The sequence below is a fragment of the Aspergillus thermomutatus genome, assembly GCF_002237265.1.
Source record: "Aspergillus thermomutatus strain HMR AF 39 chromosome Unknown NODE_135, whole genome shotgun sequence".
NCBI classification, from domain to species: domain Eukaryota; kingdom Fungi; phylum Ascomycota; class Eurotiomycetes; order Eurotiales; family Aspergillaceae; genus Aspergillus; species Aspergillus thermomutatus.
In genome coordinates, this window is record NW_020798184.1 from 67,196 (window position 1) to 80,732 (window position 13,537).

General features: G+C 49.6%; 3 protein-coding genes across 3 annotated transcripts; 2 read left to right on the forward strand and 1 right to left on the reverse strand.

Moving 5' to 3' along the window:
• Nucleotides 1-292: 292 nt before the first annotated feature.
• Nucleotides 293-4,145, forward strand: CDV56_106860 (NACHT and Ankyrin domain protein; the record flags this gene model as incomplete). Its single annotated transcript, XM_026760479.1, has 6 exons — nucleotides 293-720; nucleotides 786-850; nucleotides 904-1,095; nucleotides 1,155-1,179; nucleotides 1,244-1,798; nucleotides 1,874-4,145. 6 exons carry the CDS (start codon nucleotides 293-295, stop codon nucleotides 4,143-4,145), a joined length of 3,537 nt encoding a protein of 1,178 aa, XP_026613253.1.
• A 645-nt stretch (nucleotides 4,146-4,790) lies between these two features.
• Nucleotides 4,791-5,878, reverse strand: ATG5 (autophagy protein 5; the record flags this gene model as incomplete). The annotated part of the gene is made up of 3 exons (XM_026760707.1): nucleotides 4,791-5,197; nucleotides 5,254-5,695; nucleotides 5,759-5,878. 3 exons carry the CDS (start codon nucleotides 5,876-5,878, stop codon nucleotides 4,791-4,793), a joined length of 969 nt encoding a protein of 322 aa, XP_026613254.1.
• An 812-nt stretch (nucleotides 5,879-6,690) lies between these two features.
• On the forward strand, nucleotides 6,691-8,658 carry CDV56_107168 (cation:proton antiporter; the record flags this gene model as incomplete). Its single annotated transcript, XM_026760787.1, has 3 exons — nucleotides 6,691-6,940; nucleotides 7,017-7,870; nucleotides 7,930-8,658. 3 exons carry the CDS (start codon nucleotides 6,691-6,693, stop codon nucleotides 8,656-8,658), a joined length of 1,833 nt encoding a protein of 610 aa, XP_026613255.1.
• Between the last annotated feature and the right edge of the window lie 4,879 nt (nucleotides 8,659-13,537).

Sequence of the window (13,537 nt, forward strand, 5' to 3'; positions counted from 1 at the left end):
GTTAGGGCCACTAAGAAAATTGATACTATGGGAACTTAGTGGCTCTTATTATGATCAAGATCTTAAACGAGCTAATATAATCTAAAAGGAATCAAGACTAATTGGCCATAAGTCCATTTGGTCTCATTTCAATTATGAGGAGGGAAGAGCTCACTTGACATCAACCACAACCGACCAAAAACAACCAACAATCACGACCTCACCGTCCTCAACTTCTCTGTGCTACACAGTCACTTCTTTGCATCGATGTCATTACACTCAAGCATATTGTGCCGATAGAGTAGACGAGGAGATGGACAAGAGCAATGTCGAACGAAACACGGGGACCGAAACCGTGACCGTCCACGCTGTCCGCGAAGATCTCGCCCAGGTCACCCAATCCACCCGCATCGTCATCCGCTGTCTCAGTAGCGGCCGAGACACCCATGAATCATCGCAAAAGACTCTCTCAGTGCTGGTTGACATCCTAGATCTTCTATACCGGGTTAAAGACCAGATCAGCTGGGGCGAGGAGAAATGGCTCGTGCACCCTGCGCGACTCAATGCACTCGCCGAGCTGCTCGCGTGGTTCAGTTCCACGCTCAGATCCGTCGAGCTTTATTTTCAGCCGGGGGGTGTGAGCGTGTATTATTTCCGAAAGCATTTGCTTGGTGGCACGTTCCTGCCGCGTCTGGAGCAGTACAAGATTCTACTGTTGCTGTCCATGCAGGCTGATTCGTGGTTGGTTTGGTCCTCGATGCTGATGTGATGATGTCGTGAGCTAACTAGATGGGTTCATCTGGTAGTGAGCGTGCTTCCCTAGATCGGGAGATTAGAAATAATCTTAGGATGTGCCGGGATGTAGATTCTGGTATACTCGTCCGTTTCTCCTTTCTGTGGGAGACTGTCATTGACTTGCTGCAGGACCTAAAGTTGACCTGCAGTTTGAAGAAGATGCCCTTGGCATGACAAGTCAATTATCCTCGGAGCATTTCATCACTCTCGCAGATTTATGCAATCGACGGCTTCAGGGGACTTGTCGATGGATATTAGACAATCCTCAGTACAAACAATGGCTGCTTGGCTCTTTCCGGACATTGTACTGTGTCGGTCCTCGTAAGTAGTCTTTGTCATGTTGCGTCTGTTCTTCGATGCTGATTGCTCGTGTTGGTTAGCCGGTGCGGGAAAGACCTTTATATCGTGAGTTTAGTCCACAGAGGATGAACCCAGAAGGAGAGAAAAAAAAAAATGCTAATAGTGATAGGTCTGTCATTATCGACTCCCTTCAGAGAACTTTCGCCTCTCCCGACGTTGCAACAGTGTTCATCTTTTGTCAAGACGAGAAAGAGAAGGAACAAACATCCATGGGTCTGCTCCAAAACATTCTTGCGCAACTCGTCTATCGTAAACGCAGTCTTTCCTACGCAACCTCATCTCTCTATTACTCCGAGTCAGTGACCAAAGGGAGAGCATCACCCAAAGCTTACCAGAATGCCATCCGCGCCGAAGTGAACCGATTCTCAAAAGTCTTCTTTATTGTTGATGGCCTGGATGGATTCTCGGATAAGGAGCGTATTCTGACACGGCTTCAGAAGCTTCCCGACCAAGCTCAGCTCCTGGTTACTTTGCGGGAGGCTAACCAGATTGACAATGATTCAGCATACGTGAGCATTGTGCCATCGCCGGAAGATCTCCGACTATATACACTTTCTCGAATACAGAATGATGCCGCACTTAAGAGCCTCTGCAATGACGAGCCTGCTGGCGTTCAACTGCGACGAGAGGTCGTCCACTCAGTAATGGGAAAAAGTCGTGATATGTAAGTGACCAATATGAGTGATTGAGTGACTGATTAAGCCTAACATTTTTTGGCTGACCATGGGTATTCATGCAGTTTCCTCTTAGCAAAAATACATCTGGACCTACTCTCTCGCTATACCGATGAAAGCCTGCTTGAAAGAGCTCTTATGCACCTACCGGAGAGCTTGAGCGAGGCATACGGAGAGGCAATGAAACAGGTAGTGAGCCAGAATCCAACTGCCACTCGCCATGTATACTGGACATTGTATGCCTTGAGGCCACTTTCCGTTGCGGAACTCAAGACTGCCACACAAAGCAGCACTGCCAGTGAAGGCAAAGACGAAAATGTCAGTTTTGAGCAGTCTTTGCAGAACCAAAGTGCCGGACTTCTTACCGTAGATGCCGTGACGGGCAGCGTTCGCTTCGTACATAAGACTGCAAAGGAATACTTGAATGGAACAGCGGCTCGAGTATTCTTCCCATTCGCTCAGAGAGACATTGCGGAGGTCTGTCTGACGGCCATCATTCCGGATGAGGTTGTCGACGACTGCTACTATACCGGAGGGACCACACCTCGCAGCTCGAGCGGCGGCTTTCTCAGCTACGCTGCCACATACTGGGGCTATCATGCGCGCGAGGTAGCAGAGGATGAACAAGCAATCCAGGTCTTGATCAAGACATTCCTCAATAAGCTCCTTTGGAGACGGCCCCCTGTTATGGGCTTGATCAGGGACAAGAGGTTGCCGGCTGAGCTTGGCCTTGGAAAATATCCTGATGACTGGAGTGCGCTACATATCTTAGCGTTCTTTGGTATTTCCGGGAAATTCAAGCGCCTGTTGGTGCAAGGCGCTCATGTCGACGCCAACGACAACTCGCTAAAGATCACACCCCTGCATTGCGCAGCCTATCGGGGCAATGATGAAATGGTCGACTTTCTGCTTGATAATGGCGCCGACGGGAATGCCGTTACCAAAGATGGCAGCACGGCATTGCACCTGGCCACAGAACACGGGCAACGGAAGGCAATGAAGTTGTTGCTTTCGCGCCATGTCAATTCACAAATCGCCAACAAACAAGGCGCAACTGGACTGCAGCTGGCCGTTGGAACTGCCGCCGACGAAGCAACCGTTCCCCTACTCGTCAAGAACAAGGTTGACGTGGACATACGAAATATTCGCACTGGAGATACGGCTCTCCATCTGGCTGTGGAATGGAGAAGGCCTCGAATCATACTTTTTCTCCTTGATAGAGGCGCGACGATTGACATGACGAACGAAGATGGATTCACTCCCCTACAGCTGGCCGCAAAAATGGACAATTGTGAAGCAATCGCGTTGCTCCTTCAGCGCGGGGCCCAGGTAGAAACTCGGTCTCTCTCTGGGTTCACAGCGTTACAGCTTGCAGCCCATGAAGGTCACTGGATCGCATTTGATCTATTGCTCATTGGCGGAGCAAACATCAATTCATGGAATAAAAAAGGTGAAACCCTGCTTCATGAAGAAGCGAGAAAGTGTCCCAATGTGTCAACTGCGGCGAAACTACTTGAGCAAGGAGCAAATATCGAAGCTCGAAATTCACAAGGCCATACACCGCTCCAATGCGCTGCCATGTCCGGGAATCTCAGTATGTTCAAGTTCCTGCTGGCCAAGGGGGCCAAGATCGACGTGGAGACTGCAAAAGGCGAGTCTCTATTGCACATCACGCCGCCAGTTGACCATGACTGTCTCGAAATCCTCAGGATGGCCCTTGATCATGGTCTCGACGTGAGGGCGGTCTCTAGTCAGGGCTGGATGCCGCTACACCAGGCAGTTTATGTAGGCACAGGTGCTTCCGACCTTGCCTTCGACAAGACGTCGGACTATATCAATCTTCTTCTAAGCCACGGAGCAGACATCAACTCGCGCTCTGTTTCAGCTTCCGCCGAGACCGCACTTCATCTGGCAGTCATGGCCATCACTCCCAGCACGTCTCTCGTGTCGTTGCTCCTAAAGCTCGGCGCTGATATCAACGCCATGACTAACGAAGGGAAAACAGCCCTGCACCTCGCCGCCGAACGTGGGCGAGAATCAATCTTCCGAGTCCTCCTCGACGCAGGCGCTGACACTTCCCTGGAGGCGCCAGACAGTGCGAAAGCTGTTGACGGATATGGCTCGGCGGCCGGCAACACCGCCCTGGACTTGGCACGCAAGAACCCCTTCGGTGTTCTTTGGTTTGACAGTCAAGGTCAGCTGCGTCCGATGCTGGAGGCCAAGCGACGAGACAGTGCCGAGACCATCATAGAGGAGGATCTGAATGGTGGTTGTTCGGAGGACGAGACGGGCGAGTCGACGCTCATGGGGAGCGAGCAGCCGTATGTTTTGGTTTAGTGTTTTTTTTTTCTCTCGCTTTTTTTATCTCTTGCACTCTTTGGTTGTTCTCATTTAGCGGGCGTCAAGTACATTCCAAGCGTCGGTTGGTCGGTTCACTTGCGCCGATTATGATACCCATGTCGTGCACGCATATATAGCTCATCGAGCCTGGATAGAGAATTCGACAAAAGTATATGCTGAAAAGAGTTTTAACATATAGCTGCTTCAGGTATGTAGTCTGCATAGCGCATAGGGGCCTCGCCTTCTTCCACGTCCATTTGTGATACTTGTACGCATATGACGGAGGAAAAATCAGCACCAAGATTCGATGTTTACTACTAAATTGAAAATAGCATGATAAAACATGGTTGTTAATCCCCACACAACAAATTGCACCTATAGCTCAGTGGTAGAGCGTTCCACTCGTATGGCGTACGACCTATGGAAAGGTCCGCGGTTCGATCCCGCGTCGGTGCATTTTTTGTTTACATTTATATCATCATGATGATGACCATTTATTTTGCCTTTGATTTTTGAACGCTGTGATTTCCGTCTTCTGGTATGTCTATGTAGTATGTAATTGATCAATATGCAACAAATGCTCTATCATTATTGGAGACCCAATCTAGCTAAAGAAATCAGTTCGGAATAGCAAATGCATGATCATCCCATCATTCTGATGACAATATACGCCCATCCATCCCCATACGCGCAACTCCTTACTAGCTCCTCGATTGGCGCTGACATTGGCACCGCCGCGCCATGCAGAACCGGCTTCGCCAGGACAGGAGTCCTCCGACTAGGAAAGAGATTGGGAAGTAGCCAGTGCAACGCTGAGCCTATTGTCTGAACTTGCGAGGCGGGGGCGGGACTAGTCCGTAGAATGGTCGACTGACTTGTATTCGTTGTGACTGGTATACTAGGCGGCAGCGGAGATTGGACGACCTTGAGAGATGGGGAGCCCGAGTCTGGGGGTAAGGGTAGGAAAAAGCGGATTGGGACGTTGCGGAATGGCTGATTCGGTGGGGGGAGGAGGATGTTCGAGATGCGTAGGAAGGAAGGGAGATCCACTACCAATCATCAACATACTGAAGCTTAGATGGGCTGTGCTAAGGCCGTGAAATACCATCTTGCACGGCCTGCCATAGTCCGGACGAGTCCTCCTTGGAAAGAGTCATGATTCCCTTTGCAGTGCCGTTGCGGAGAAAATCCGCCTCCTTGACGCTGTTGATGAACGCGTCGTGCATGACCATGCCGTCTGCGTCGAGTCGTACGAGCTCTTCGTCGGGCCAGTCGCTGAAATGCACCGTCAGCCGCCAGGGAAGCGTATCGCTCACGCTACTGGTGGGATGGTCTGTTTCGTCGATTCTTGTTCCCTTGGATGCTGGGTCTGCGCCCGCGTAAAGGTCATACAGCAGCCCGACGGGGAGGTGCCATTTTAGCGGGACTCCTTCGAAGGAGAACCAACCCTCATGGGGTTGCGAGTTGGGTTCAATCAGTGATGGTGAGAAAAAGGCTCTTAACTTGGGTAATAACGATGGCAGATATGAGATTCGCGGACAAGCGATCTGGATATCCGTTAGCTTTGTACACATAATGTGTCTTGGTGCTTGTCGAGGAGGGATAATTACAAGATAGGGATCAGTCTGGTCATATGTTCGACTCTCCGATGAAGCAAGCGTTATCTGCAACGGCAGTTTTCCATCCCATACAGCTCTCTGGATGCTGCTAAGAGAGGCCTGAGTTTCCATCCTTCAGAAAGGATGTTCTCATCCGTCCTACGAGGGGTCAGCATGAATCCTGATACATTTGAGACGCGGAGGTACCTAGCTCGTGACGCCTTGATATCAGTAAACACTGCTTTGCCAAAGACACCGTAGATCGATTTGGTCTACATATACTTCTAGCACTAAGAGACGAAAGCACAGCCCCGCAGCAACAACAGAACCATTATTGAAAGCGGTCGATAAGCTTGCAGTTTTCATAGCATCGTCAATTACTCGAGAGATTGTCCCAAGATAAAGATGAACATGAAAAGGCGGGGACTAGCAGACACGATATGACTGCAAGAATGATGGAGACGATGATGTTTGGCAGATAATGATGGATTACCTGAAATGGCATATCACGTGATTTATGCCTAAGGCATTACAACAACAGCCAAGAGACCCTGTCTTGTGTCCGCTCAGGCATCTCACTTTTGATCTTTAAAAACATTTGCACCACGCTGTGACGATTGCCAGGGCTACATTGGCCCATAAATTTCGTTTGGTGTCGACTCTTTGCAAAGCCATTGTCGTCGGATCTCAAACACTTGGTTTCTGGGAACGTAACTCTATCAGAAGCGGAGTGGTCTGAGGCCGGTTGAATCGTCAGATAACTGCAATGGCTTCAGTTTGATTAATTCACAGGGTGAGACTGTTATACGCGCCTATAGGCTAGAGCCTTATTGGTCGCATATGTCAATGGTGGCATTGAGTAGTATTTGCTGGAGAGATATATAAATCCGCGGCTGACAGGTTCACTTGCACAAACATATGCTCCAGCCTGATATAAGCTCACCATGGCAGCCTCACGAGATGCATTGGCTTATCATGAGCCAGGGATCCAAACAATTCTGATCCAAAGTAGCTTTCTGCTTGCCCTCAACTGGGTGAACACCCTACTTGATAAACTGATATACTGCGGGCTTATTGGGCAGCTTCTCATTGGGATGGCATGGGGAGTCCCTGGAGCCAACTGGCTAGAACTGGACGTTCAGAAGACCATTCAGCAACTGGGATATCTCGGGTTGCTTCTCTTGGTATACGAGGGTAAGTTGACTGCAGAAAGATCAAATGAAACCGTTATTTTTATGGGATCAATGTATCAATGCTCACCGTTCAACAGGCGGACTTTCAACATCATTCTCCCAATTGAAATCAAACTTTGTTCTGTCCTCCGTGGTGGCGATCACCGGGGCAAGTGTGCCTATGGCTTTATCCTTCGTCCTGATGCGCCTGGTATCAGCGACCCCTCTTCAAGCATTTGCCGCCGGTGCATCCCTCTGCTCAACCAGTATCGGAACGACATTCACCATCCTGTCCACGACGGGATTGGCAAAGACCCGATTGGGCGTTGTCCTCGGCAGCGCAGCGATGATGGACGATGTCGCGGGGTTGGTGATGGTCCAAATCATCTCGAATCTGGGTGGTGCGAGTCAGCAATCGTCCTTCGACCCGGTGGTCGTGATCAGACCCATCCTTGTTGCCTTTGGGTTTGCTTTGGGGCTTCTTCTCATTTGTCGGTTTGTCGTTGCGGTGGTCGTGCGCACACTCCAGACGCACGAGATTAGGTCCCCTGCTTGGATGAGGTCACTGAATGGCGCATTCGTTGGCCATATGCTCTATCTCATTGGCCTGGTCACCGGCGCACAGTACGCCGGCACATCGGGACTTTTTGCTGCATACTTGGCTGGGGCTAGTATTTCCTGGCTTGATGAGATGTTGGCCACTAATGAAAAGCAGCCAAAGACCGAAATTCCAGCCAATGACCAGCGTGAACATCGACCAGAGAGCATTGAAATGCAAACTCGGCTGACTCGTGACGCAAGTAATACACAGAGAAGCCACAGAGAAGCTGAATCCACTGAAACACCCGCTCCTACGGAAAGGACTATGCATTTCGAGCGACCAACTGGAGAACTAACGTTCGAAACTTTCTGCAAAGAGCCCCTCAAGCGGATTCTGAGCCCACTCTTTTTTGTAGGTTGCCCTGATTATCTACATCTATCTTCTCAGAATTCCGCTCTGACTACCTCCAGGCTTCTATAGGTTTCTCCATCCCAATTACGAAAATATTTGAAGCGAAGGTTATCTGGCGCGGCGTAGTTTACACTCTTCTCATGGCTTTTGGCAAGCTAGTGACAGGATTCTGGCTGATCCGGTTGACTGTACCTCGTTCACACCCGTTGACCAAGGCGAAGCAGGTGCTGCTCGGAGTTGCCACTGTGAGCGCGGTCAAGTCATGCAAGACCCGATCTCAGCCGGACAGTGACTCCTCACGTGCCTCACCCCAAGGACAGGCACAAAGCGATGGTCCAAGGAGAGAAGAAAGCCAACCCACTCCTGGATTAAACTCGCGGAAGGAGGACGCTCAACTCCCGGCGGCAGCAGCGGGAACTGACTCGACACAAGAAGGGACCTGTCCTGTGGTACGAATCAGCGGCCCGCAGCTTCCTCCCAAGCCCCGCTCGTTGTATCCAGCGTCGATTCTGGGTTTGGCTATGGTGGCACGAGGCGAGATTGGTTACCTCATCGCGTCGCTGGCCGAGACAGATAGGATCTTCTCCCCTCATTCGTCCCCATCTCCCGTAACCAGTAGCCAAGAGGTAGCCTCTGAGATCTATCTGGTGGTCATCTGGGCAATCACCCTCTGCACTTTCATTGGCCCCCTTTGTGTCGGGCCTCTAGTGAAGAGGGTGAAAACCCTTCAGAGGCTTCGAACACGTTCTGGCGGCGAAGACCCTCTAGGCACGTGGGGCGTGTCTTGATGACTTCGCGTAGTGCCATGGTGCGAGTAGTCTCAATGGGGGCAAGGCCACAAAAAGCAAAAAAAAGGAGAGGAAATGACGCACTCTCAGTCAGCAACCCTTCGATCTAGAGAGCATCGTCATTCCGGTCCGAGGATTTGTAATCTAATCGAGTGTCCCTAGTCTGCATTGTTCGGCGGTAGACGGAACTGTTACTATCAATGGAGAGAAATGCGTCAACCATGCTCGACCGGAATTCTCTTTCATCAAAGGAGCACTGCGACTTCAAGATTGGCTAGACATGATGACGAAAATATTCAAAAGTTTCCAGCCAAACGAGCTAGATTGGGAAGAAAAAGAAATAGTGGCCATCGGAACCTAACTTCAGCAAATCTCAGAGTAGGGTGAGAATGTTTCTAGTGTATCAATCCTCCAGCCTATCCTGAAGAGGCAAGGAGAAAGCAGGCTACGAGCCAAAAAAGTTGTGAAATATCTAGCACCAGTGAAGATAAGTTCACGCGCGCAATTTCCTTTGTGTAACACAAAGATAATGTCTTTCTCCGCTCGATCTTCGAAATAACGTATGCAACAAGTTCAGACGACTAAGGACGCTTAGGACGGATCCATGCCACAGGCCTCATTTAACAAGACTCGATAGTCGATACTCCGTAGTCAGAGGATAGCCAGTATTGGCCACACTGAGTGACGCGGATCGTTACCGGGATTAGCAGATCACGGCATGCCACAGCCGTTTGCTATTGTGGGGTCGAAGACTTTAAAAGTACTTTGTCGCTGCAAGCTCCGTCGGCTTCTCTGAGCACTGTAGCCCGTAGATACTGCGGACTCACGGATTCATCAGCTGTTGTCGATCACTGCTCAAGTTCAAACAGCTTGTTTCATCTCTCACTTCAGGGATTAGCCTGCTGCTGAAGATGGTTGTGGTGTGGTGCAAGGGGCTTAATCAAAAGCAGTTGCGCCGGTAACGAGGACGAAAAAGCAATTATTTGGGGTAGTTTCAGAGCGAAGCGATGAAACGCCAAAAAATGGACTGATCTGAGCAAGATCTGCACGTCGAATGGGTTCTGAATTCTGATCGAGGGGTTCGTCAATTCCTCCTGTTTTAGTCTCGACTGAGAAGGTGACCTGTCATGCATTTCAGCAAGGGATACTTGGATTGTCCATTCTCCCTTGCAACCATGTGCTCTGCAGTCTACCGTCAGCACAGGCCTCCAATGAGGCTTGGTTAGAACCAATCGCTTTGAGAGTGGAGACTTGGCTCTGCCTCATGCCGTCCACGCGGGATGGCACTTTTGACAATCAGGAATGATAGAGGTCCTTGTCATCATTGCACTTTCACAGGCCCCACTGTCGAATAGACTTTTCAGCCTGCGTATGTGCGCTGAGCTTGACGTAGAAAGCTGGTAAAAATAAGTCAGATTTTCTGACCTCGGCTTGCGCAAAGGCAACGATCTCCTGAGAGAGAAGGTTCCTGCAGCGTGGAACTGGACATCTATGGATCTTGAGGAGAGTAATATCACCCCAGCCCATCACGATTTCATTCAAGTCTACGGTACACATATCGCCTGACGAGCGACCGGAACTGCTCTCAAGTCGCAAAATCTTCAGGCTTGGACTGGGACGCAGTATGGAGTACGGAGTAGCCGCTCTTAGCTGCCGTCATCCAATCGTCGTCAACTTTTGCCCAATTGGTGAGTGGACGTCTCTCCTGGCATGCTGGTCAACTCTTCACGGTGACTGCAAATCTCGCAGTGCCGGTGAAGTCTAAATTCCTGTTCGGCCAGGTTGGAAAGTTGCCCGAAATGCATCATTCCTGTAGCTTGCAAGCGCTCAATACTGCGGATTCCGCTTCATAGGCTTATTCAGCAACCCCTGACAACGCTCAAACCTTGTTCTCAAAGCCTCAAAGGTCTGCGTAAGCGATTGGACGCACCCGACACTCTGGTAACAACCGGTGCCAAGAGGGTACGTAGTTCACCGGCTTCGCCGATCAAGGCGTATTGAGGTTTGGAGGCTTCACAGTTGCCGACCCTGAGAATGGTTAAAATTAGGATTCACTGAGTGAAATCTCAGCTAGCCCTTAAGTTTTGAGACCTGTCGTAAATGTCTCCTTTCGCCCATCGACCGTGAACGGCCCAGCCCCTAATCAGCAGAAAGTCACGGGGCGAAATGAATAATTGCTTTTCCCCCCCTCTTCACCTCGTCCCTGTCCGTGTGTCATGCGCATCCCACCCCTCAATGATGAAGCTTCTGGCAGGATTATCCAATGAGCGAGGTTTCGCGCTCCATTTTTTTTATTATTCCTGGGCCAAATCATATTACTCTCAGTCTGAAATTAAAGGAGCATAGCTGAACTCTATTTTTGTGTGTTAATATGTCTGAAGTACGATGACCAAGCATGTGGATAGACACACACCTGTAGTAGATTCGCCAACGCTTTTCAAGGCAGAGCCCAACGCCATGCCAGGACTAGGTAGGTAACGAGGAGCCATAGGATATTTGTTCGGCACATGTCATCTTAGAGAAGTCCGGTTAGGAATGTCAGTCGGCCGAGGACTGGCACAAAAGAATTTTGATACTCGCAGCCGTTAGAATAGCACGAGAAGAAGCACAGGCTGCATAGCATTTTGCATATGCACATAGCCTAGCGCGCAAATGATGCACTTCTTGCATCGCTCCGTGAATCGTCAGCTCAGGAACGTTGACAAAGGGGCTGTTCGCCGATCATCACTCAAAAGGAACCGAGGAAGCAAGGAGGTCGAGGAAAAAGAAAACATGCAGCCACAAAATCGTGGGAGCTGTGAAGATGGGATGCTGAACGGCAGGATGTGCCAGTCGAATTCCTGCTTCAGATTTCCTTGGGACTGTGCGTGATCGTCCATGCGAGGAACCACGTTTGTCCACGCGAACCACGTCTGTCTGAAGCTCGAACCGATCCTCGCAACGGCTCGTCCTCGATCTCGACTTCCTATTCAAGCCCGCCAATCATGCCTCTAGCTCGGGATCTGCTACACAGATTATGACAGGGTGCAGGACTGCAGTTGGTAGCTGAATGACTGCCAAGAAAGTTGCATGCCATCGGCCATGCTACTGGTCTAAGGTCTAGACTTGTGAATTGTGATAGAAGATCTGAGCCTGGTGTTTCAGCCTGCTTTTCGTCCAATCATGCAAAGTCCACTACCAACGAACAAGAAAAAATGGTTGCAAGTCGAAAAGAAAGTACCTGTAGGATCCAGTAGCGTACCAGGTGGACGGGCCCATATGGCACTTCTCGGCCAATCTTCCCGACGTACGCCACGTCCGTTTCTCAAAATTCCCCAGAAAGTTGATTCCGTGGTAAATGAACTCTTGTTCAAGAGACGCGGACTAGACCCCTAAGCGATGAGATCCAACTCCACTCCGTGGCCATCCCTTGGACCAAGCCCTGTCGGTACTACGGCTAATGGACGGCTTTCGGTGATCAAGACATTTGGCGATGATCCCTTCGTAGACCCTGCGTCGATGAGAGCATAGGTAGCTAGCCAGCAGCCACGGAATAGATCCGCTTCGCTCTTCACTTCAAGACTGTTGGGCCGGTGGCTGATCCAGAGCAGCTCTCGGCAGTTCATGCTACAGACAGAATGGCGAATGTGCACCAAGCTCACGTCGATGTTATCGTCCATGACTATCTCTCAGGCTGGAGATCTCGATCATTCCGGTTTCTCCCTCAATGCAATTTCTTTTTCTGGCCCCATTCAAACTTATCTTTGTCATTCACAAGTGTCTCGAGACTCTAAAGCGGGTCAGCTAATTTTGTATTCCATCATCTAAATTCCCTGAAAGATTCCATCTGCTCCGGTGACCATCCTTGGGTATTTAGAGGAGCGAAATGCCTGTCTTGCTGTTACTCACTAGCCTTCAGAACGAAGAAGCATAAAAACAGAACAAAACTTCACCGACTGGCATTGCAGCCACAATCACGCAATCCACATCTTGAACGCCATATCTCGAGTGTATACCGACAGCCTGTCCTTCTGTCACACTTCAGCAACTGGATTTGAATATCTCGCCTCGCTCGTTTGCCTGAAACAGCATCAACTTCCCAGAATTTCACCCTGAAGACGAACAGAACCTCATAGTGACAATGCCTTCTGCAACAAAGTCCCCAAAGTAAGGCCCCATTCATGTGTGAATGTTAGGCCACAGAGGACTCACGTGTGGCTTCATTTCAGGATGACCAACGGCGAGAGCAGCGGCCTAAGCGCCGGGAAGTTGAGCCATATTCCAGACGCGAGCAACGGTGTCGTCGACCGATTCTCACAGTCAGCTTTGGCTGATGAGCCTTACTTCGCTCGTGCGCGCATGCAAGATCGGTCAGCTCACGCATCACGGTTGAGCAGTCAACTTGACGCAACCGATGAAATTTTGCGGAAATGAAAGTGGAGGAAAGTTTTGGAGGTATATCTCTTCATTCCAACAGTGGGGGGACCGTGAAGAGTCATTCACCCAAAACAATGTCAGAACGATGTTCTATATACAAAGTCTATGAAAGTCATGGCCACACGGTCTCGGCGGGCGAGTGTGTCCTGTTAGCATACCTTTCATCGAGACAGGGCCCGGAAGCTCAAAGGCGATTTTTTTCTGTTTTTTTTTTTTTTTTTTTTTTTTTTTTTTTTTTTTTTTTTTTTTCACAGTTTCTCCAAATATTTTTTTTAATTAAAGATCCTATTTTTTTTTTTTGCCCTCTTCTATTTTAGTTCTTGGGGCACTCATTTGCTTCGGTTTTTGGGTTTTCTTTTAAACTTCCCCACCCCCCCACACAAAGAGGTCTCCGTTTTTCCGCTCTTTCTTTTTATAAAAAAAACAATAATAAAACATTAATAAAGAAAAATCTATACAATGT